The sequence below is a fragment of the Gymnoscopelus microlampas genome, assembly GCF_963454915.1.
Source record: "Gymnoscopelus microlampas genome assembly, chromosome: 6".
Taxonomy (NCBI): domain Eukaryota; kingdom Metazoa; phylum Chordata; class Actinopteri; order Myctophiformes; family Myctophidae; genus Gymnoscopelus; species Gymnoscopelus microlampas.
Genome location: NC_139943.1, coordinates 44,278,291 through 44,300,471, shown reverse-complemented (window position 1 = coordinate 44,300,471; position 22,181 = coordinate 44,278,291). Strand labels below are relative to the sequence as shown.

The following is a 22,181-nucleotide window of genomic DNA, read 5'->3' as shown; positions in this document are numbered from 1 at the left end:
TTATTATCTGAATCAATATTTTAGCTTTGCATCAGTCAGAAGTCATGCAGTTAAAATGGCGAATGGTGGATGGTCTCCATCATTTGGGAAACTGAGTGAGTCACAGACATTCCTCCATTCTAAATAGTAGCCTACATTTTATTCATTGGAATATAGAATGTGTTCCAGAGGCCACAAGAAAGCAAGAAAGTAAATGAGCCTTAAAGGAGTAGTTCACCCAAAATATTAGTCATTTTCTAGCAATGGCACATCCCATGAAGCCTTGAATTCATGGATTTTTTTGTTTTTGTCGCATTCCTAAGCCAATCATTTGATGACCGGCAGAGTCAATTGACCTGCATTTGAGAATAAGTCAAGTTTTGCGTGAACTACTCCTTTAAGGCTGATACATGCTAGCAGACCAATTATTGCAAGCTCAAGTACCACTGCATGTTGAACTGATTCGTGAGCAAGCTGCAGAAGGAGCTCGCTATGTCAAACATGGATGAAAATCAGCTGCCATACACGGTTGGTTGGTTTGGTAGAATTCATGGCTGAGTTTATCTTGGTCCCAAAAAGAACAAAACAGAGCGGAAAACAGTGAACAGTGACCATGCCACCCGCTCATTCCGTGTGTCTCAGCCAGTCACAGAAACTGGGAGTGGATTTTTTTTTTTTTTTAAGATATTTTTTGGGGGCTTTTTCTGCCTTTATTGATAGGATAGTAGGCTGACAGGAAATGGGGAGAGAGATGGGGGGGATGACATACAGCAAAGGTCGCCGGGATCGGGAGTCGAACCCGCGACACGCTGTCAAGCTGGATTACCAGCATATGGTATGCGCCTGGACCGCTAGGCCAGCGGACGCCCAGTGGATTTTTTTTTAACGACATGGTAACATAGCGACCGCAACAATGTGCATGTACTTGTGTGCTAGCTCATGCTGTGAAGAAGAACAGTATGTAACATTGTTACATGCAATAATATCATTTCTGCCGTCCAATGCTGCTACAAAGAGGCCAACAGCTACACCTAGTACATATTCTTAGCCACGCAATCATTTTACCCACCCATTGTTTACTATAAGGTCATATATCCAACAACATTTTGGGTTGATGCAATGCCACACATCCCTGCCAATGTCATATTCTGCAACACATCCCTGGGTATGACACCCGACCTGAGATATGTGTTCCGAGGGGTGCCCTTTTCTCGTTGGCAGTATTCTTAATCCATGATTTATTGAATAAAATATGTTTTATTGATCTAAATGATGAACAAATTATCACCCGCAATTCATCAATGCCCTTGGTAAACAACACAGAGGGCCGCCCGAGTCACAGGCGAGGCTCAACATAACGGCAAAAGCTGCTGAGAAGCATTTGCTGTGGCACCTGGCATTTGTTGTTTCCAGGTTAGATTAGTAGAAAATCGAAATGTGTGTACGTGCATTTATGTACAGAACATGAACAGGGCCTAACACAGCGCAATAGCGACCTATGGAAAAAGTCAAAAAGTACAAAGACAGATGAGGACCAGGATGGAACGTGGGAGAACCAAGCAAATCAATTAATAACCACTTAAACTCTATATAATTAGTTGACCGGGGTCCCACAGGGCTCTATACTAGATATGCTAGTATTTTTCTTTACACAAAATCTCTTTGCCAAAAATAGCTAAAAGTCTTGCGTGGGACGCTAAGGTTAATGTGGTTAGAAGTGGATAAACAGAATAGAAAAATAAGCAGAGGGGAGACTAGGGGGGAAAAGTTGATCAAAGTTCAGAGAGTGTAGTGGATGGAGAAGAAGTGATGGACAGTGATTAGGACGGAGGTATGGAACAGGGGGGCTACCGGCGGAAAGAGGCCCCCAGAGGCACGGAAAATGCTGGATGAAGTAGGGATCAAATAAGTGAGAGGGGAAATGGATGGTCACGCTTCCCTGAGAACGTGTGTGTGTGTGTGTGTGTGTGTGTGTGTGTGTGTGTGTGTGTGTGTGTGTGTGTGTGTGTGTGTGTGTGTGTGTGTGTGTATATGTGTTCGTGCACGCTCTCAGGACTCCTTTCCATCAGAAGAGGGCTGGGGAGTGACGCAGTCCCTGGCTCATCAGTATTCAACAGAGCGGTGAAAGGAGGAGAGAGAGACACACACACACGCGCGCGCACACACACACACACACACACACACACACACACACACACACACACACACACACACACACACACACACACACACACACACACACACACACACACACACACACACACACACACACACACACACACACACACAGGGAGAGACTAATTTGCTTGCTGATGGAGAGAGAGAATGAGTGCGCTGACAAGAAGGGGGCAAAAACAAAAGAATGCCAACAGTTATGGAGGGGATGAGAGACTAAGCTTTAGTTATGAATGAATGAGGCGAGTGTGGAGCGAAGGAAACAACGGCAGGGAAAGAGGAGAGGAACAAGGGAGGTGGGGGAGGAGCAAGGTAGTGTGGAATGAGGAGGAGGAGGGGGGAGGAAGGGAGGACGGTGGAAAACTCCAAAGGCTGACTCACAGGGATCCCTCCTCTCCTCTCATTCCCTCCCTCCCTCCTTCTGTCCCATGCAGGCTTGAACAGGTGTACACCACATGATTCCTTCTTTTGCTTTTCCCCCTTACCACAGGTCCACCCCCCCCCCACCTGTTGTACTTAGTTCAGTACCCATCCTCATAGTACTTGTTGTGGTTAAATAGAGTAATCGATTTAGTCTCGTGTTTTTTTTTAAACGTGCGTCTCGATTATTCTGTTATAGGTCGCTTATTGCTTCTGAATATTGGTTTTGATGTACACATATTTTTGGTTAATTGTCCAGTCCTGGCTCCCAGTGATTCATATAGTCGGGCTGGAGATGATCAGAGAGAAAGAGAAACACGCTCCAAGTCAGTGGTGCAGTTTATCTTACATAAATACTGAAAAGAATACTGAATGAATACTGAAGATTTTGCTGTGCACCCTCACCCAGTAACTACCCAGTTACACACACACGCACACGCACACGCACACGCACACGCACACGCACGCACACGCACACGCACACGCACACGCACACGCACACGCACACGCACACGCACACGCACACGCACACGCACACGCACACGCACACACACCTACTAACTACCCGGTCACATACACCAAAGTATCAATATGACCGTGCAGGTTGTTGCATGTGATCATTTCGCGTATCATCCATTACATTGAGCCAGAGAGAAAAGGAAACACTGCCAGGGCCTCTACCAGACCTGGCTGCTGATTGATCGACCACAGGGCCGCCCATCGACCGCATGTTGATTGGTGATAGATCAGTGATAGATTGTCTGTTGCCCGAGTCATTCATCAGCCAGCTAATCGTTTTGATTGGCCGCTTGGAGCTTGGCGCATAAATGATGGTGTTTATATGGTGATACATGGACACTGTGTAACGAGTCGAGGCATGGCCCCCTGCCGTGCACCCTAGGCTGGGCTAGGGATTGTCACCTTATCAAAAAGCTTGTTGTTGATCAAAAACTGGGTGTGTGATATAGTGTAGGGGCGGAAGGTTATTAGGGGGAGTATTCAAGGCAGACAAAGTACACACACACTGTAATTAACCATTTCCAACCGGACGCCCCTATTTTGGACATGTCATTATAGGCAAAAATTGACAAAAAGTGTAAGAAATAGCAAAAATTGCAGATTGGCAATTTTTGAGGCACAAAACCATCGCAGGACGAAGTATGTATTAGGGCTCAAGTGGTTAAACTTGCAAACCATAACTTTCATGTCCTACCCGGGATTCAAACCCGGGCCTCCCACACGAGAGACCAAATTGTACCAATCATTCTTGCTTGGTCAGGGGAGATATTGCACTATGAGTTGTCAACAAGTAGGTGTCCTACCCGACACCAGGGTCTACATTTCTCAATGGAAGAATAGGGAGATCACTGCCAACCACTGCAGATATGTTATATTGTAGCTATATTGTATTAACATACTGTGCTTCACCATACAGATCAAAATAACGTTTTATTCATTGAAATATTTTTATGTATTGCAGCTTGAACTCTGAGAGTGTACAAATGGAACCAAATGGATGTCCAATCGAACATGTCCATTCGATTACATTTGTACACTCTCAGAGTTATGAATGGATACATTGATACAGCCTTCTAAGGACTGACAGTTCCACACAGTTTTAAAAACATGAAGAGGTCAAGAAATGCAGCTATACGAGAATATTTTTTTTTTAAAGGAGCCAAGCTGTAGTCTACTGTACTCTCTACTGTATACCTGCTACCTCCTGGGAATGCCGTGACCTTTAAATACTCATGTTCACACCTGCTACCAGCCACACAGAGCATAGTAGTCAACAACGTAGACGGAGCCTGTTGCTAAGGACCATATGGTGTCACTGTGGGCTTCCAGCCATACGTTGAACCCTGTCCAACTCACGCAGCAAGTGTCCCCCTGTATACGGCGAAGCCATTGCAATTCCAACAGTGGGATCACAATTGAGTTTTTTTTCACTGATTTTGTATTTCCTGTCAGCTCAGGGATCCTGTTTCAGGTTTTCAGGTGTGTGTGTGTGTGTGTGTGTGTGTGTGTGTGTGTGTGTGTGTGTGTGTGTGTGTGTGTGTGTGTGTGTGTGTGTGTGTGTGTGTGTGTGTGTGTGTGTGAGCCCACCCCTCAGTAAATGTAGCTGTATGTAAGGTAAGCATTGATTTAAAATTCAAACGACAAAATAAGATCCGCTCTGTGGTTAACTAGTTTGTGTGCTGATTCTACTGTATAAGCTGGGCAAAAGGGTGCGTTGTATGGTCAAGTGAGCATGAAAAATAAGAGAGAGAGAGACAGAGAGAGAGAGAATAGTATTGCAATACGTGAACAGGTGGCATGGCCGGCAGGGAGCGGGTCCGGTGCGTGGGCGGGTCTTTGCACCCTGTTGCTACTCTGATTGAACACCAAGAAGGTCAGCTGTGACCACGTCCTTCCCGTAGGCCAGTGACCCGTTTGGTATCAATGAACCACACGTGCACATGCATGTGCACGCACGCACGCCACGAGTTGTTTACCGAAAAGGGACCGGTCTAAGTAAGCCGTTTGCTATCGGTCTCCACGCACTAATGTCTCCTGGAAACTAAATGGGACTCTGTCCATCCACAGCACTGACTCTCACACATACCCTAACTCACTCATAGAGCTAGTATCTAGAGCCTACCTGCCAACATTAAATCTGGAGATTTTCTTCAGGGAGGGGGAGCACACAACGTTCTGTATTCTGGTGCATTTTAACAGGGAGTTTGATCCAAAAATCTGGAGAAATTCATGATACATTTCAATTCAGGAGCAAAGAAGGACTCAGCAGTCTTGGCAGGTATGATCTAGAGCAGTGGTTATCAAGGACCCCCAAATTGAAATGTATTTGGCCGCGGCCCCAACTTCATAAGAAGATCTGTGTAAACATCTTATTTCAAACTTGTCCGTTTTTTTTTGTTGAAAATCGACTATTTATCATTCAAATAGCAAAGGACAGTATAAATAATGCCATGACTGTGATGTCCCTCCATCATACTGTATCTACAGCATGATGGTACTTTTGTCCTTGCACTGTAATCTGTTACTGTCTCTGACGCCTGAATTTGCCCAATAAAGGTATAATAACGTAGCCTGGTAAACCCTCCCTCCGGAAATCTCATTTGTCATTTATTTCAGGTGTGAGTCTGGCATGATCGCCCATTCTGCAATTTTGGCTGTGGGCTGGAGTTGGGCGGGAGTAATACCGTTGACTGACAACCCCTTCAGCCAATCAGCAGTGTTCCCCTTCAGCCAATCAGCAGTGCATTTTTACCACCTCCAGACTAATGTGACGCAACGGGACTTTTGAGACGGCCATGCCCAAAATAGGTTGCCTTATTCGGATACATGCGTGTCACTGCCCGCCCCTGCCGGTTCTCTGAAATTTTATTTTTAAATAGGCTCTGTCATGATTAATTGACCACATATATGAAGTTAAACAACTCAATTCTATCCAAACGATACCTTAAAAAGTAAATTCCGTGCCTCAAAAAATAAGTTTGAGAGCGTTTTAAAACCGAAAGTCAGAAGTGAAGACAACGCACAAACAACAATGGCTGCCGTTCGTTTTTTTTTGTCGGCTGCACTCAGGCTGCACTCGGCTCCATTCGGGCTCACTCGAACTCGCCACCTGATTGGCCAACTGTCGCTGTCAATCACAGAACGATGAGCGACGACGCTGATAGGCTCGTCCATTTGGTGAACGGCTAGAAACGCCCAGACAAGCCTTCAGGCCAGACTCCTTCCTGAAATCAAATGGAAATGAGATTTTCCGGAGGGAGGGTCTTTACCAGGCTACTAATAACGGTCTTAAGCATATATGGGCATAAAAGGGACAAGGACTGACAGATACACAGATCTCCATATATGGGCATAATTAAGGGGGGGAAAAAGGTGTAGGATATGCATATCCCCATAGTTTCTTTAAACACGGTGCTGGACCCAAAAAAATATCAAGTGAAGAAAAAGGAAATGTCCGCACACGATAGGTTGCTCTCTCGTCTTTTCTTCATTATTTTAACCAAACAACAATGTTTCGCCCAAGCAGGGCTTCATCAAGATGATTAAAAGGGACCCGTAGACAGATAGAGATCTCCATATATGGGCACAAAAGGTACAACGGGTACTCTGACAAAGCCCCTGACACTATGACTCAGACATATCGCTTGAATCGGCGGTAGGTGTGAGGGCCGAACCTCTAGTCTTATAAAATAGGGTTAAAGTGGTTTCATTTGCTGGGGACCCCTTGCAACACCCACAAGGACCCCTGGGGGTTCCCGGACCCCATGTTGAGAACCAATGATCTAGAGGACGGACGGAAAATCCCCTCCCATTCATTTCAATGAAGTTGCTCACCCAGCACATACGCGGCTAGCGTCACCCTACTTCCAGGTTTGGGCCCTCTGGGTTGATGATATCATGGTCCATTAGCATGCGTACTGCGCACTAGTGTATTTTATGCGTCTACGTCATAAACTATCTTCAGGCTCGTTGGCTTGAACCCTTTTCACTCATTCACGTTCTGGGCCCAAACCAGCCCAAATTTGCAATACCAGATTTGTCCTTGACTCAAACCCCGCCCCCCAAGTCCTAGGGGCTTGCACTCACTCCCCATCAACCCCCCCAACCCCCATCTTCACCATAACGTCTCTTCCCATCACTGCATCATCCCTAAGGCTCTCCCACACAGGGTTAATAAGCTAGACTGCCATAGTCCAAGGTTGTTGGGGAAGGGCATCGATACGGTCCAGCAAAATGGTGCTGTAGACTCACTGGTTACAACATGTACAACAGTGAATCTATAACCTTTTACGTTGAAGAGCCCCCAGTTTGATATGCATTAGGCCACCAACCCCCATTTCATCATTTTTTTAAACTGTGGGACCCTACACTGTAAACTTCTCAGTGTTAATTTAACTCTGAGAATTTACAAATGGAATCAAATGAACCATTTGCTTCCATTTGTATACTCTTTGAGTTACAGATCTGTAAGGGTCCATTTGGTTCCTAACTATCAATCATTAATTGGAGACCCCTCAAACCCACGTTGACCAGTGATGTTCTGTATACTGTAGTACTGTAATGTGGTACGAGTTGTAACTCGTCTTCGTTCAGTGCAGGACGCGTTTTGATTTATGTCCCTGGCTTATAATTGTACAGCAGCTTCACATAATGGCTGATGCCATCACTTTAAATGAGCATAGATGCTGGTATAATCACATACTGTAGTGGTGGTTGTGTTCAGTGAAATGGGGATTTATATAATGTGATGAGAAGAGGGAAATATGATATTATGACTAATGTGGCTCTGTTTTGTGTTAACAGGGCTGGAGGGTCTTCAGTGAAAGTCAGAGTCAATAAAGAAGGGAAGGGAGTACGATAAATAATACAAACTACAGTAAATCTTAAACATGTATCTATCATGCATCTACTCAGTACACGTCTGCCAGTTTATCTGTGCGGCCGCCGGCCGGTAAAGGTAGTTTAGAGAGACAACTCACAAATAGTTTGGAAATTGTAAATAAAGGTGTGAATACCTAAATATTAAATATATAAATATAAATAGAGAGAGACACACACACACACAGACAGACAGACAGACAGAGAGGTACAGTAGTGAAATAGACACCATGTGTACCTACTGCAGGATAGGACAGCTGATAGCTGAATATTAGCAGGATGCAGTTTTTCTTACTTGTGGGAGGTAATTACTGAAACCATTTTGTGTGTGTATGCGTGTATGTGTGTATGTGCATGCACGCACGCACGCACGCACGCACGGACGCACGCACGCACGCACACACGCACGCACGCACACACACACTGCACTCTTCATGCTGGTAGCAGACAGAATGGAATGGTAATTAATTCACAACGGGAAGCTAACAATGATGGTTTAAATTCAACACTTAGCACATATGCTCTGATCCACACTGATGTGCGAGTACCACAAACTGTACAGTACAAAGGAAACGCAGAGAAACATCACTGAGAGTTGGTGAGAAGAAAAATGCATAATTTTCAAATAGAACAGTGTTGTTCTGGATTGGACATAGATAGAAGATATTCAAAGACAAATACACATGAGGTGCAATTTGAATATTTTTACATTTTCTTAAAAAGTGGCAAACTGGAACTGTCTGTGATGCACTCGGAACCTGTTGCTTGGTTACAGATGCATATGTATTTTAGTCTTGGTAATGGTCTTGAAACAAAATGCTGCATTATGATAAACATTTAGTGTGTATTTGCACAGTGTGCCGATGCTTCGCGAGTATGTATTCATGCTTGTGTGTATGTGTGTGTGTGTGTGTGTGTGTGTGTCCCAATGCCCATTGGGAATGATGCCCGCTGGGAACGATGGCTGTTGCGAATGCATGCCCCACCGAATACCCATTGTACCCATTGTACCCATTGTCAGAGTACTTGGTGCAGTCTATGATGTGCTTTGGCGTGTTTGAAGTCAATTGGTTGGGAGATTTTGGAGATACGCAGGAGAAACATGGACAGACTCCCTCACTCGCTTGCACACACGCACGCACGCACACACACACAGACATTTGTGTATTCATCGGATTCCCACTTCGCAACAATTCAAACCTACTCTAGCTGTTGATGAAAGAATTGATGTCTAAGTGAAAAATAAAAAGATGTGTAGCCTCTTAAGGATGATTTATCCTTAATTACGCTCCGGCGCAGCACACTAAAAACAGCCGATCTACAAGCTCACAACACTTTGTGCTGCATATACTGTAACTCAGGCATTACAGTGGGTTCAATGGGAAGCCATTGCAGGTCTGTGGCAAGCACTAGTTTGCTCGTAATATTAAATGGCTGAGCTACAGTACCATTTTCCCAGAGATCATAACAACAGTGTGTGAACAGTGTGTGAAGCTAGGCCCAGCATAATCCATTAACATCCAGCATGTGTGTATGCGTACTGGACCGATGTGAGCGTGTGTGTGTGTGTGTGTGTGTGTGTGTGTGTGTGTGTGTGTGTGTGTGTGTGTGTGTGCGCGCATGCGTGCGTGCGTACGTGCGTGTGAGTTTCTGTGCATATGTGTACATGTGTGTGTAGTCAGTCCAGGTACCTGCCCATAGCAATGTTAATATTCTGCACACACTGGGTGCGGCCAAAAGCCCATTAATCATGTTTGTGAATGTCTAATCTCAACGTTATTTGCGCTGGTTTCATTTTCATGGCTGTCTGTAAGATTTATAATGGCGTTTGGGAGAGCTGCGCGTGGCGTATGCATGTGTCTGTGTGCATGTGTGTGAGTGAGAGAGCCTGTGCACGGGTGCCTATTTAGGCTGCAACACACCGTTATCGAAGCGTGTGCTTATTATGTGTCACCTTGTCACGTTGTTCAGTAGAGGAACGTCCAAACTGTGCAGTTAGTGCTCCCTCTGGGGATGGGTGGAGGGGGGTAAATAAATCTGTGCACCAGCATACGTGCATAGTGCATAGTGCATACAGTACACACACATCTCTCATCTTTGTTTGTCTTCGTCTCCACGCATTCGTGTTCCTACTACTGTAAGTGCTTGACCGGGTTAACGTGACGAGTGTGCCTGTCCGTCGCCATGGTGACTGTACGTGGCGTTACGAGAGATATCAATCCAGGTGATGATCTGAGACGACATCAACGTTAGAGGGAAAAGGTACAAACCATGAGCCCGCACTGTTTCTCAACGTCAGGTCTGGGGACCACCAAGGCGTCCAAATGGACCCTTACAGGTCTGTAACCCTGTCTGTATAAATGGAACTAAATGGACCCAGAGGCATGGAGGACAGAGAAGGGGGCACAGGGTTTTTGGGGTTCTGGGAGGGGGGGGGTGCTGTTAATGGATTAAGAGGGAGAGGACATCAAACGCGCGTGTGCACGCATGGACACATTGACAAACGCACAGAGCATGGAATCTGATGAGATAGTACTATACTTTGATGAATCTTCGCTTTCGATGATACTGGTCAGACCACGCGTGCACAACCGTGTAAAGGCATGCTGGCATGTGTCACGCACGCACACGCGCACACACACATGCCCCATGGCTGGTGCGGTTCGTGGTCAGTGGGTGGAGAAAGGCGGACAAACAGATCTCATTACCCGAGACTAAGAGAGTGTGCCTGGAGAGCTGGCTGCAGACGACCACGCTAAATGGCAGAGAACGGAGGCTGTTTGTCTAGACAAAAGCTGTCTGGGGACATTGATCTCAGACAGCCGACCAAAGGAGCGATGGGGCCTGACTGGCACTGACTGAGTGGAGACAGTGGAGGTTTCCAACCAAACGCTTCATAACAGAGGAGAAACCGGTGCAGAGAAAGCTCAGGCCTCGGCAGGCCTTGGCAGCTATAGCGCCCAACGTAACTAAGCAACTAGGTTTTCTGTTCTCTCTCTACTTGCACAATTTTCAGACCATTAAATTCCTTAAATTCATTCATTTAAGATTTGTAAAGAAAACGGAAAAGACGATTTAAAGTTTCTCTTCTCTGCTCTACAGAGTGACTGGGTCTACACAGGCTACTCTACTGCATATTGATGTGAAGGATCAGAGAGGTATTATGTTACATTCTAAAGGCTCTTAAGGATCCATCCTTTAAACTCACACGCTGTCTTTTTGGGTCACAATTTAGGTCGACATAGTGTATTGATCATGCAAGATCTAAAGAGATCTTGTAAGCTTGTAGAACAAATGCAGCTCAAGCACACAATTTAAATCACTGTCTAATCCTTCTTTAAACATGGAAAGGAAAATAAATCTTCTTTGTTGATCTTCTTTGTCATTATCATTATCATCATCAGCCATTGTGAAGATAAACACATTTTCATTGTCATCTGCAAAATATGAAACAAAACGTAGAATAGAGATGTTCCTACTGTGTAAATATGGAGCAGGCATCTTTTCGGAAAATGCAGTTATTTTGAGGCTATTATGATATTTTCTGGAACGTCCTGTCTGGAGACTAGCTCAGGCTAATATTGATGTTTGGCCTATAAATACCGTGAGAACCCTTTTATGTCATAACTGAAAGCACACTGCTGTATACATTACTGTCAGAGGTGGTGTGGGGTTCTACACACTACTAAGTGATAAACTCTATTGCAAATGTTTACGTGAGAGTCTCGATAGACACCTTTCTCTACAATACAGAGCAAAAAACATAAAAGCATTACTTATGGTTACTCATGGCTGTATATGTCCAGACATAGCATAAAGCGTATTTACGCGTCAAGCAGATTAAAGCTGGAATCCATAACTTTCATGTCCTACACAGGAATCGAACCCGGGTCCCGCATGCGATCGCTGAAATGTCTACTGATCAGTTATAATGGAATTCATGTTCTTGTCAACCAGCAGTGGTCCTACCCGACCAAAGGATCTACATTTCTCAACAGAAGAGTAGTTTGACCAACTACAACCACTGCAGTTGTGAATTAACATTCTCTGTTGACCATACAGATTCGTAATAACATTTTAGAGGTCTTTTTGGTGACACCTCCAACAGCTCCGTTGTCTGTGGAACTGCGATTCCATGATTTACGTTCGAAACAAAACACAGACGTACCGCTCCAAAATAAATGCTGCAGGGTCTCACGTACAGTAGTACGTTCTGCTACTACATGTTGTTCTGTCAGTATACTGCAAAAGCTACATATCATCACTGTCGGGCTCCATATTTGAACTTTTCTCTTTTTCCCCATAAATGAATACCCTACTTTGTCGTACAGTGTTGTCGTACAGAATTAGCACTTTCCTTATCTTTGAAAGATTTTCAAAGTGACAGTGAAAGTGTTTTTTATAGATATTGAACCAATGAGAAGAGACAAGAGCTTGTGACTAAATAACTACAGAAACTTGATTGAAACTTTGATTCACTCAAGTGCGCCCACCGCAGAGAATACGCTTAGTTTCAACATCATTAAAACCGCCTTTGCTTCGTTGAGTAGGGGAATTATATTCTTTATTTTTACTCTATTTTAGAACTTTCGCACTTTCCAGTCTATGGGAAATACACAGTTCCTCCTAGCAGAGTGTTTGGGAGAACTCACTAACGCTCTGGACCAGAGCTAAGTGCAAGCTTAGTGTCACCGTGAGCGACCTCGCCGTGCCATGTCATTATTCGAACAGCCCATTATTCTGACGTTCCGTTGGTCCGACTGGCCCTATTATAACTAACCCTATCCATGACCATAACCTCACACTAACCTAGCGTTTGTCGGACTACTGGGACGTTGGAATAATGGGAGGTCGGAATTATGAGCGGACCCCAACCTGGCTGCAGAAGGAATGTCAAAATCACGCACGCGCGCGCGCGTGCGCACACACACACACACACACACACACACACACACACACACACACGCTTTGCTGATTAACCCAATTTGAGTTGATGGTGAGTAGGCTATGGTTGGTTATTAACACGAATGTGACAACATAAATAATGAGATGAGAGCCAATGAGGGGCGGAAGGAGATAAATAGCAAACATAACCACGGACATGTCTCTCACAAGCACCATCAGAGCTAGTCTGAAGCTGGAAACGATGATCAACACACACACACACACACACACACACACACACACACACACACACACACACACACACACACACACACACACACACACACACACACACACACACACACACACACACACACACACACACACACACACACACACACACAAACACACACACACACACTTTATTTTGTAAATGCAATTGGTGGAACTATTTCACCCACTCATTTACACTGGTAAACATGTGATATTGAGCCCAACTTCAACAAATATATGTATTTGATCAGTTAGTAATCAGTAACTTCAATCATGAAGATAAGGAGAAGGAACAGGTAAATGTATTTTTCTCTAATTCCAAAATACGCGCCTTACATCCCCCCTTCTCCAGCAGCGCAAATGAGCCATCTTACTATTAGAAAATCAGCCATTTATGAATGCAGATTAGATGAAATACATTATGTATCAAAGCCAGGGTCATCCATCCCTACGGGAGCTGGCCTCTCAAGCCTTCTCTCTCAGAGGGCCTGTCACCTTCTCATGTACAGTAGGTCAGTGATTCTCAATGTGGGGTCCAGGGACCCTCAGGGTTCCTTGAGAGGATCCCAGGTGGTTCCAGGGGGCCCGCAACTAAATGATTGATAGTTAGGAACCAAATGGATCCTTATGGGTCTGTAACTCTGAGAGTGTAGTCTACAAGATGGAACCAAATGAATTAAACGTATCAGTATCAAATGGAGGCCTGTGGCCTAATGCATATCAAATTGGACTTGCTCGAAATGAAATAAAATAAAAGGTGGAGAATCACAGCAGTAGCTGACACTGCAAGAGATTTGGTCAAAAACTCAAACTGCTGAGGCTTTCTGCGGTTTACGTTTGGCTTTTCAAACTGTTCATGGGACCGTGGCGATGGTGGTGATGAATATGCTGGCTTACACACCCTAGGACTACAGCTACGTCGTAGAATGAATGCAGCTTCGTTTATGGCGGCCAGTGTTGCATAACGGAGCCAGATGGCTTAGTTGGCCGGTGCCACGACGCTGGCAGCCATGTCACTGGAAGGAGCTCGTTTCCTGCTTGGCCAACATGAAAGGCTGGTAAAACTCTTGTGTGTTCACATTAGCGGCAGGGTTACGAATGGCGGTTCAACCTTACGGAGCCTGTATTTAATCCATTAAGACCGGGAACGTGTCTGTGTCATTTTCAGATTTTTTTGGTTATTAAAAAAATAGCAGATATACAAGCTCATATCGTGGCACCGAGTACCGCGCTATTATCTGTTTTTTGTTTTTTTTATCGTGAAAGTTTCTAGCAGTTTTCTGATAAACTTGCTATAATATCAATGGTTCTCAAACCTTTTTCATGTCATGGGCCCCCAAAATTATAAGTATTTGGCCGCGGACCCCCATCTCAAAATATTTTGTTCCAAGGACCCCCAGAAGCAAAGATTTGAGTTAAAAATGTATATATATATTCAAAGATTTGCACACATTTTCATTTTTTCCCCCCAAAAAAATAGCAGATCTAGAAGCTCATAGCGCGGCACTCGGTGCAGAGCTATGAGCTTGTAAATATACTATTTTTGAAAAGCCAAAGACATCTTAAAATGACACAGATGCGTTCCCGGTCTTAATGGATTAAACGAGACAGAGGTCTTCATTGTGATGCCCAAGAGACCGCTAACTCCTTCCTTTACACAGTTGCCAACAGGAACAGAGTGCTTCTAACAGGAAAACATACACACACAGCATTTTAAGGCACTGGTTCTCAACACGGGGTCCTTGAGGAGTTTGCAGGGGGTCCCCAGCTAAATGATTGATAGCTGCAGGTTTTACAGTAGATTGGGGTCCCAGAGATAAAAAAAAAAGACATATAAAATGGTGGCCCACAGCATATCAACCTGGGGTGGGGGGTCCTTGAAATTAAAAAGGTTGAGAACCAGTGTTTTAAGGGATGTAGACATGCTGCCTTCAGCAGATACTAAAAGGGCAAATCAATGAGGTTGAAGGAACATAATTGATCATGAAAGAAGTACTGACGAAAAGCCATTGGGAGCGTTGACAGTGGATCCATGCCGTGGATCCAGACGTACAGTACTTACTGTTGTGAAGACATTTGTGTCTACATCGTTATGCATACACAGTAAAATCCTCACTGTTAATTCAACTGTTAAGAGTCAAGACCTGAGGCCGATTCTACGAGTGCCTCCTAAATCAGTAGTTCTCACACTTTCAAGATTTGGCAAAAAATATATACAAGCTCGTAGATCTCCTGTTTTTGAATAGCCGACGCAAAAATCTAAAATGATGCAGATGCTTTGGATTTAATGGATTAAAAGTAGCCCCCTTCAGCCCAGGTCCGTAAACACTGGGAGCGTTTATTTCATGCGAGTCATTTGCATGAGAACATCCACACAGAATGTGAATATATAACACAGCTATAAAGCGGATTATTTATTTTTCGAAACAAGGTCAATTCTTCGCCACAAATACTGTAAAACCATCCACCTGTATAAATGAGGCATCACCAAATGTATAATTGTCTCCGCCAGGCTGAAGGCGTCGCAGAGACTATGTTTTGCACCCTGTCCGTCCGTCCTTCCGTCCGTGTGTGTGTGTGTGTGTGTGTGTGTGTGTGTGTGTGTGTGTGTGTGTGTGTGTGTGTGTGTGTGTGTGTGTGTGTGTGTGTGTGTGTGTGTGTGTGTGTGTGTGTGTGTGTGTGTGTGTGTGTGTGTGTGTGTGTGTGTGTGTACTGTATGTGTGTCTGTGTGTGTGTCCGTCTGTCTGTGACCAGCTAATCTCCGGCACCGTTGTGCCGATCGCAGCTAAACTGTGCACACACACTCCCTGAATGTGTGAAATAATCTCATCACATTTTCGTTTCATTTATTTGTGTTGCTCCTGGTGTGTAATGACTTTCTGAATTAAATTAACAGTGAGGAATGGGCCCTACACACGGCATATTGTCATGAAATAGGAGTGTAATGTTACGTTTAAGGTTGTGTTCCTTTCTGGTATAACAGAATCTGTGCTGCTATTGTGCATGTTGGCTCACTGAAAAGGCTCTGCTACTAAATGGAACAGAGCCTTAATTAGTATAATTGGTAACACCTTTGAAATAAATAACATTATGTGCATAAGGCCCATTTACTGTGTACTGTTTTCACAATCTAGCGTCAATAGGTTTTGCCCATGAGCTCCATATATCATATCATATCATATCATATCATATCATATCATATCATATCATATCATATCATATCAAATCATATCATATCATTGGCAGAACTGTAGCAAGTGGCAAAATGACTCCCATAAACAATATTACAGACTGCGGAAGAGAAGCATCATAGCAAACAAGAAGCAGTTTACAGGTCGAGGTTTGAGGGGTGGGCCGGAGAAGTGGGAAGGAGCTGGGCAACAAGAGGTATTTCAGAACACATCCACCCAGAGAGCCAAACGGCATTAGGGTGATCTGGGGCAAGACTGTCTATTTTCTTCTTTTGAATGGGGAGAGATAGATAGGGACAGAGAGGGAGGGAGGGTGGTTCGAAGAGATAGACAGATAGAAAACATGTGGTCAAAATGCTCAGGGTTCACAGAATTGCCTTTTTGCAGGTCCACATTGACCCCTCACCTCTTTCTCCTATCACTGTGTGCATCTGAGAATGCAATGAGAGGTGCAAACGCACCATGCCCCATGCCTGACAGAGGAGGACCTGTGAGGAACCAGGCAATGCACCCTGCCTGCCCCATACCTCACAGGGCAAGACATGAGAGGAACCAGGCTTTCCATTAGGGCTAACGCCAGTTTGATTCACACTTGATGTAAGCAGAATGACAGGATGTAGGGGTGCATGGGTCAATGTGGAGCCGGCCGTCTGCAGACAGGTGATAAGAGAGGGGGAGATAAACTCTTGAACACTCGAGGTGGAAAGCGCTCCCGAGGGGAGGAGGAAGGACAAGGCGCGTGTATGCATACCAACAAACAACCCCCCCCCCCCCCCCCCCCCCCGGAATAGATAAATAAATACTCAAATACTGTAAATAAATAAATAAAACACACACACAGGGCTTGTTTGAATTTGTCTATCCTTGAAGTAATCCCGGATATATAGAAAGATCGGAAGGGTAAGCAGCACGTACAGTGCAATGCCCCAGGGGCTTTAATGGCTGTCCCAGCGACTTCCATATGCGTGATTACATTAAGGATGGAAGGGAGCGTGCATGCCGTATCCAAAGTATTCAAACAGTGCCAAGAGACGGCTCACTGCTAAAAGGAGTGGGTGGAGACACTGATGTGCATGGGGGGTTGGACAGGGTGAGAAGAATACAATGGAGTTTACCTTCTACGTCATTAGAGTCATAGTCTGCAGTGAAGCATGGATGGAAACAAGAGCACACATACACACACACACACACACACACACACATGTGAAAGCGAAGCCACAAAACAAATAACATAACCCAGTAATACAGCACATAGAAAAAAAGCTGATGAGAAAATGGCAAATAAATGAAAGACGTACAGAGCAGAACATTATCTTGAGTCGGTGAACTCAGATGACACTGACAGAACTCTGAAATGGCACAAGTAGAGTAGCTTGTTGTCTGCATACAGGCCATAACCATTGCAAAACCCCACAGAGATTTGGACGGAGCATTGGAAGTAACAGAACATTAGAAGGTATTTTGCTGGGTAAGGTATCTGTTTTTGGTAAGGTATCTCTTTTGCCTGTTTAACTCCACTCTGCCACAGTCTGGCACATACGAGAAGTAGCACTCTAAGTTTCTAAGCATCCGTGCATGTCATCTGCTACTCTATAAAGAACACCATGCAAGACTTTCCTTCACGTCCATTAACTTTTCTTGGGAGGTGGGGGTTGAGGAGGGGTAGTGCAATTATGGTATTATAATTTAGGCATTGAGAGCAGACACTCTCACCCAGAAGTGACTACCAACGAGCAAGTGCAATGGACAACAAGGTATGGTAAGGTAAGGAAACTACAGAGACTAAAGTACTAAAGTAACTACAACAGTAGCTAGCGTCTATCAAAATAATATACCTTGCATAGCAGTGATAAATGACACAGCGCCTACCTTTGACCCTCTCGCCACGATTCAGCTGGATCTCCCCCTCCCCCTGTGGTGAGTAGGGCTTGACCACGATGAAGGTGCGTCCCGGGACGGCGCTGTAGAGTTTCCTTTTGGGCCCGTGCGTGCCGCCAGTCAGCGCAGGCACCGCGTGATGATGCGGGGGGCTGGGGTCTCGCTGCACTGCACCGGGGCTGTAAACAAACACATAGGTTACCGTGGTGATGCCGGGCAGCTGGTAGCTGAAGCCTGTGGTCACCGACATGGTCATGGTTCGAGGGGGGGGGGGTGGGGGGGGGGGGGGCTTGCGGGGCTGGGGGCAGAGGGAGGGGGGTGGTCTGTAGAGGCAAGGGATCCTTCCCACTGCCCCTCTCCCTCGGTCGCTACGGTGACCAGAGAGGCTGTGAGGGGAAAAGCAGCGCCAGTGGCCGGCCGGTCAACAGTCAGTGTTCCATGGAAGAGTCAAGAGAGGAGACGATAGTCCTCCCGATCCCTCTCTTCCTCTCCTCCTCTTCTTCTCTCCCCCTCCTCTTCCTCCCTTCCTTCCCTCACCCCCCTCTTCCCCTCTCTCCACCAACACACTCGTCCTAAGAACTCGTCCAGAAGAAAACAAAAGCAGGGATTTTTGACTGTCAGCAGTCAGAGGGACGTCACCCCGTCGTTCACATTCACGTGTCGGTCACATCCTTACACCGTAAGCCCCCCTGAGTCAAACATATCCTGAGTTAAGAGGGGTGGGGGGGGCATAGAGGGGTGGGGGGGGACAGATTCCTCCCCCAGCGTGTCCCCAGCCCAGGCTGTCGTCCCTGGGTCTCTCCCGCTGTGGTGTTGGAGGAGGAGGAAGAGGAGGAAGAGGAGGAGGAGAGAGGCTGGGTCCGATCTCCCCGACTCCCGCTCCCTTTCTGCTGGGAGTCCCACTGCTGCCTCCGTGTCTGCCTGCCTCCCCTCTCCCCTCCACCTTGCACGCACCCACACACACACACAAACACACACACACACACACACACCCACACACACACACACACACACCCACACACACACACACACACACACACACTGCTCCGCCGATACCGGCGCTGCTACTGTTGCTGCTGCCTCTGCTGCTGCTTCTGCTGCTGCTGCTGTGCCCGACGGCTCCCCGCCCCTCTGACGGCTCCTCGCTCGCGCTCACACACTGCCAGCCCTCTGCGTGTGCTCCAGTCGCACACGCAGCAACACGCGCACGAGCGAGTGCCCCCCCCCTGCTAACATCGCACCTTGGCTAGCGTGACATACCGCCGCAGCCGGCGTGAAGCTAGCACGCGTTGCTGACACACGTGTGCACGCTCGCACACACACGCACACACACAAACACACATGCATGCCCCCACGGCACAATTGATCTCCTCCCTAGACTGTCTGCTTGCAAGTATGCATGCGCCATGGCTCCCCGAGGCTGGCAGACTGTGTGTGTGAGAGAGAGAGAGTATGTGTGTGTGTGTGTGTGTGTGTGTGTGTGTGTGTGTGTGTGTGTGTGTGTGTGTGTGTGTGTGTGTGTGTGTGTGTGTGTGTGTGTGTGTGTGTGTGTGTGTGTGTGTGTGTGTGTGCATGCGTGCGTGCGTGTGTGTGTGTATGTGCGTGCGTGCGCATGGGGGAGGGCGGGGAGAAAAGGCTGGTTTAATTGTTACTCCACCCCCCTCCTTCTCCTCCCTCCTTCACATTGCCTTGAATCACCTTCTTCCTCTCTCTCTCTCTCTCTCTCTCTCTCTCTCTCTATGGTGCTGAATTCTAATACAGCAGAGGCATAGCTCCGCCTATAGTCTTCATTCATCACTACTTGGTCCATGGCTGTGTGCATCGTGCAAGAGATTTCCCCCACATCATTCTGCTGCCTGGCTGCAAGTGTCCTCAGTGCTATCTCTCTGTCTTTCTTTCCCTCTGACATAGAGGAAAGAACAGATACGATTAGCTATACAGTAGATAGATAGATAGGTAAGTAGGTAGGTAGGTAGATAGTTCATGTCCAACTCAGGACCTGTATCATGTACTGTATGCTGTTCCCCTGTCTTCTCCGAGAAAAAAACACAGATGTCATTAAACAATGATTTTCATCGCGACTGTAACACACATTTATTTTTGTGTTACACCATTTGTTTAGATAGCGGATCCTGTTCTCTGCAACATTTCCTTGCAAGAGTAGGAAACTGTAAAGCCCCTCCCTCCCTGTCAGTCCCTCCCATAGAGTGTCCTATCAATCACTCTAGGCTCTTCAGTCTTTCAATCACGCCCCTCCCTCCAAAGTTTTTTCCCCTTCCTCGTCTTCGCTGCGTCTCTCCGTCCGCCTGCGAAACCCTCTCCCTCTGTCAGCCTTTTCTTCCTTCTCTATGCTTCTCTCACCCTCTCTGTCTCTCCCCTCCTTCTCTTCCCCTACCCTCTCCATCCCTCCAAACAACGGCTTGCTGACGGCTTTCCAATTACCGCAGGGACTGAGGGGCTGGGATGGCTGCCGCATGTTAATGCCTGAGCCCAAGACTGGGCATCAGCAGCAGTCAGAAGTGAGGGGAGGGCGGGTATGGGGGTGTGGGGATGGGGGGATGGGGGGTGGAGGGAAAATGAGGACGTGAAAAATGAGGCGGGGGTACAACCAAAAGAAAGTAACTTGAGGTCACGAATGGACGATGTGAGGCGAGAGGACATCTAGGTCTATACAATTATCTCTCTCTCTCTCTCTCTCTCTCTCTCTCTCTCTCTGTGTATGTATATGTATATGTATACAGTATGTGTATGTGTATGTATATGTATATGTATATGTATATGTATATGTATATGTATATGTGTATATATATACATATATTACACACAGTAACTGTATAGAGAGAAACAGACTGAGAGACAGAAAGAGACAGAGAGAGAGAATTGTATAAACCTACTGTAGATGTCCTCTCACCTCACATCGTCCATTCATGACCTCAAGGTACTTTCTCTTGGTTGTACCCCCCCCCCCCCCTCATTTTCCCTCGACCCAGATCCTGTTTAACCAAAATGTGAGCCACTAACCGTTTAGCCGTGAACATCATACAACGGAGATTCTAAAAATAGAACAAAATACAAATACAGATTGAGACGATTATGGTCCTATAGAAAGGCTTTCTGACCGTCTGCTTTGGCTTCAGACGTCAAATATAGCAGAGCTTATTGAAATCCTCTGCTCACGTTGGGTGGTAGGTACACAGTCCTTCAATGAAACAAATCATTTGCATGTTACAACGTTTAATCTCGGTTAACCAGGGAGCACTCCACGTTTACACGTGTACCACGTCTGTCTGTCTGTCTGTCTGTCTGTCTGTCAGGGAAGTGTCCATCTTCAATTGTGCTAGTAAGACGGCGTATCTGGGTGCAAATTGAGGCGCATGGCGCAAAGAGGTTGTACTTAGACTCTGAATTAGTCATGGGTGTGTTTTGGGTTAAATCCACTTGAGTGTAGTCACCCATTCCTTTTAAAAGTTTGTAGCGCATTGCTATTTAAATTAGAGATTTAAATAGAAAGTTGGAGGAGACGCAAACAATTTTCTGCTGAGGAAAATTGCATTCAACCATCTATGGGAGCAGGATTAATAATGTGATATGACGATGTCAGGAGACGCGGGGTAAGCAAAAGCTCTCTGCTCACCGAAAAATCACTAGAAAAGCAGAGGTGAACCAAAGGCAGTGGTTGTGCTATTATGGTCAAAATGACTGCGGTCAGACTCACCATAACCTAATGTCTCCTAATGTCTCCTATCAACTAGATAATCACATACTCGTTCTCAAATATATGTATTTTTTACAGCATATTAAAGCACCCAATTGGACACTGCAACTAGTACTGCACATAGGCCGATAAAGAAAAAATCTCCTTTGAATAACTCTTTTAACCTGATATTGGCTAGTGATAGCAGCAGCGTCTTTCTGTATTAGAATGACTCAGGACAACTGATTATTTGATGGTGACAGATTAATGACTTGTGGCAAAGCCAAGAT

The 22,181-nt window shown here is 45.8% G+C and overlaps 1 protein-coding gene across 1 annotated transcript in view; it reads right to left on the bottom strand.

Annotated features, from left to right (window-relative positions):
* shank3a (SH3 and multiple ankyrin repeat domains 3a) overlaps positions 1 to 22,181 on the bottom strand; it is a gene marked incomplete at both ends in the record, with an annotated part of 270,098 nt that overhangs the window by 78,581 nt on the left and 169,336 nt on the right. The window contains 2 exons of the mRNA XM_084059359.1: positions 17,435 to 17,458; positions 18,189 to 18,376. Coding sequence (XP_083915485.1) covers positions 17,435 to 17,458; positions 18,189 to 18,376 — 212 coding nt within the window. The remainder of the gene's footprint in view (positions 1 to 17,434; positions 17,459 to 18,188; positions 18,377 to 22,181) is intronic.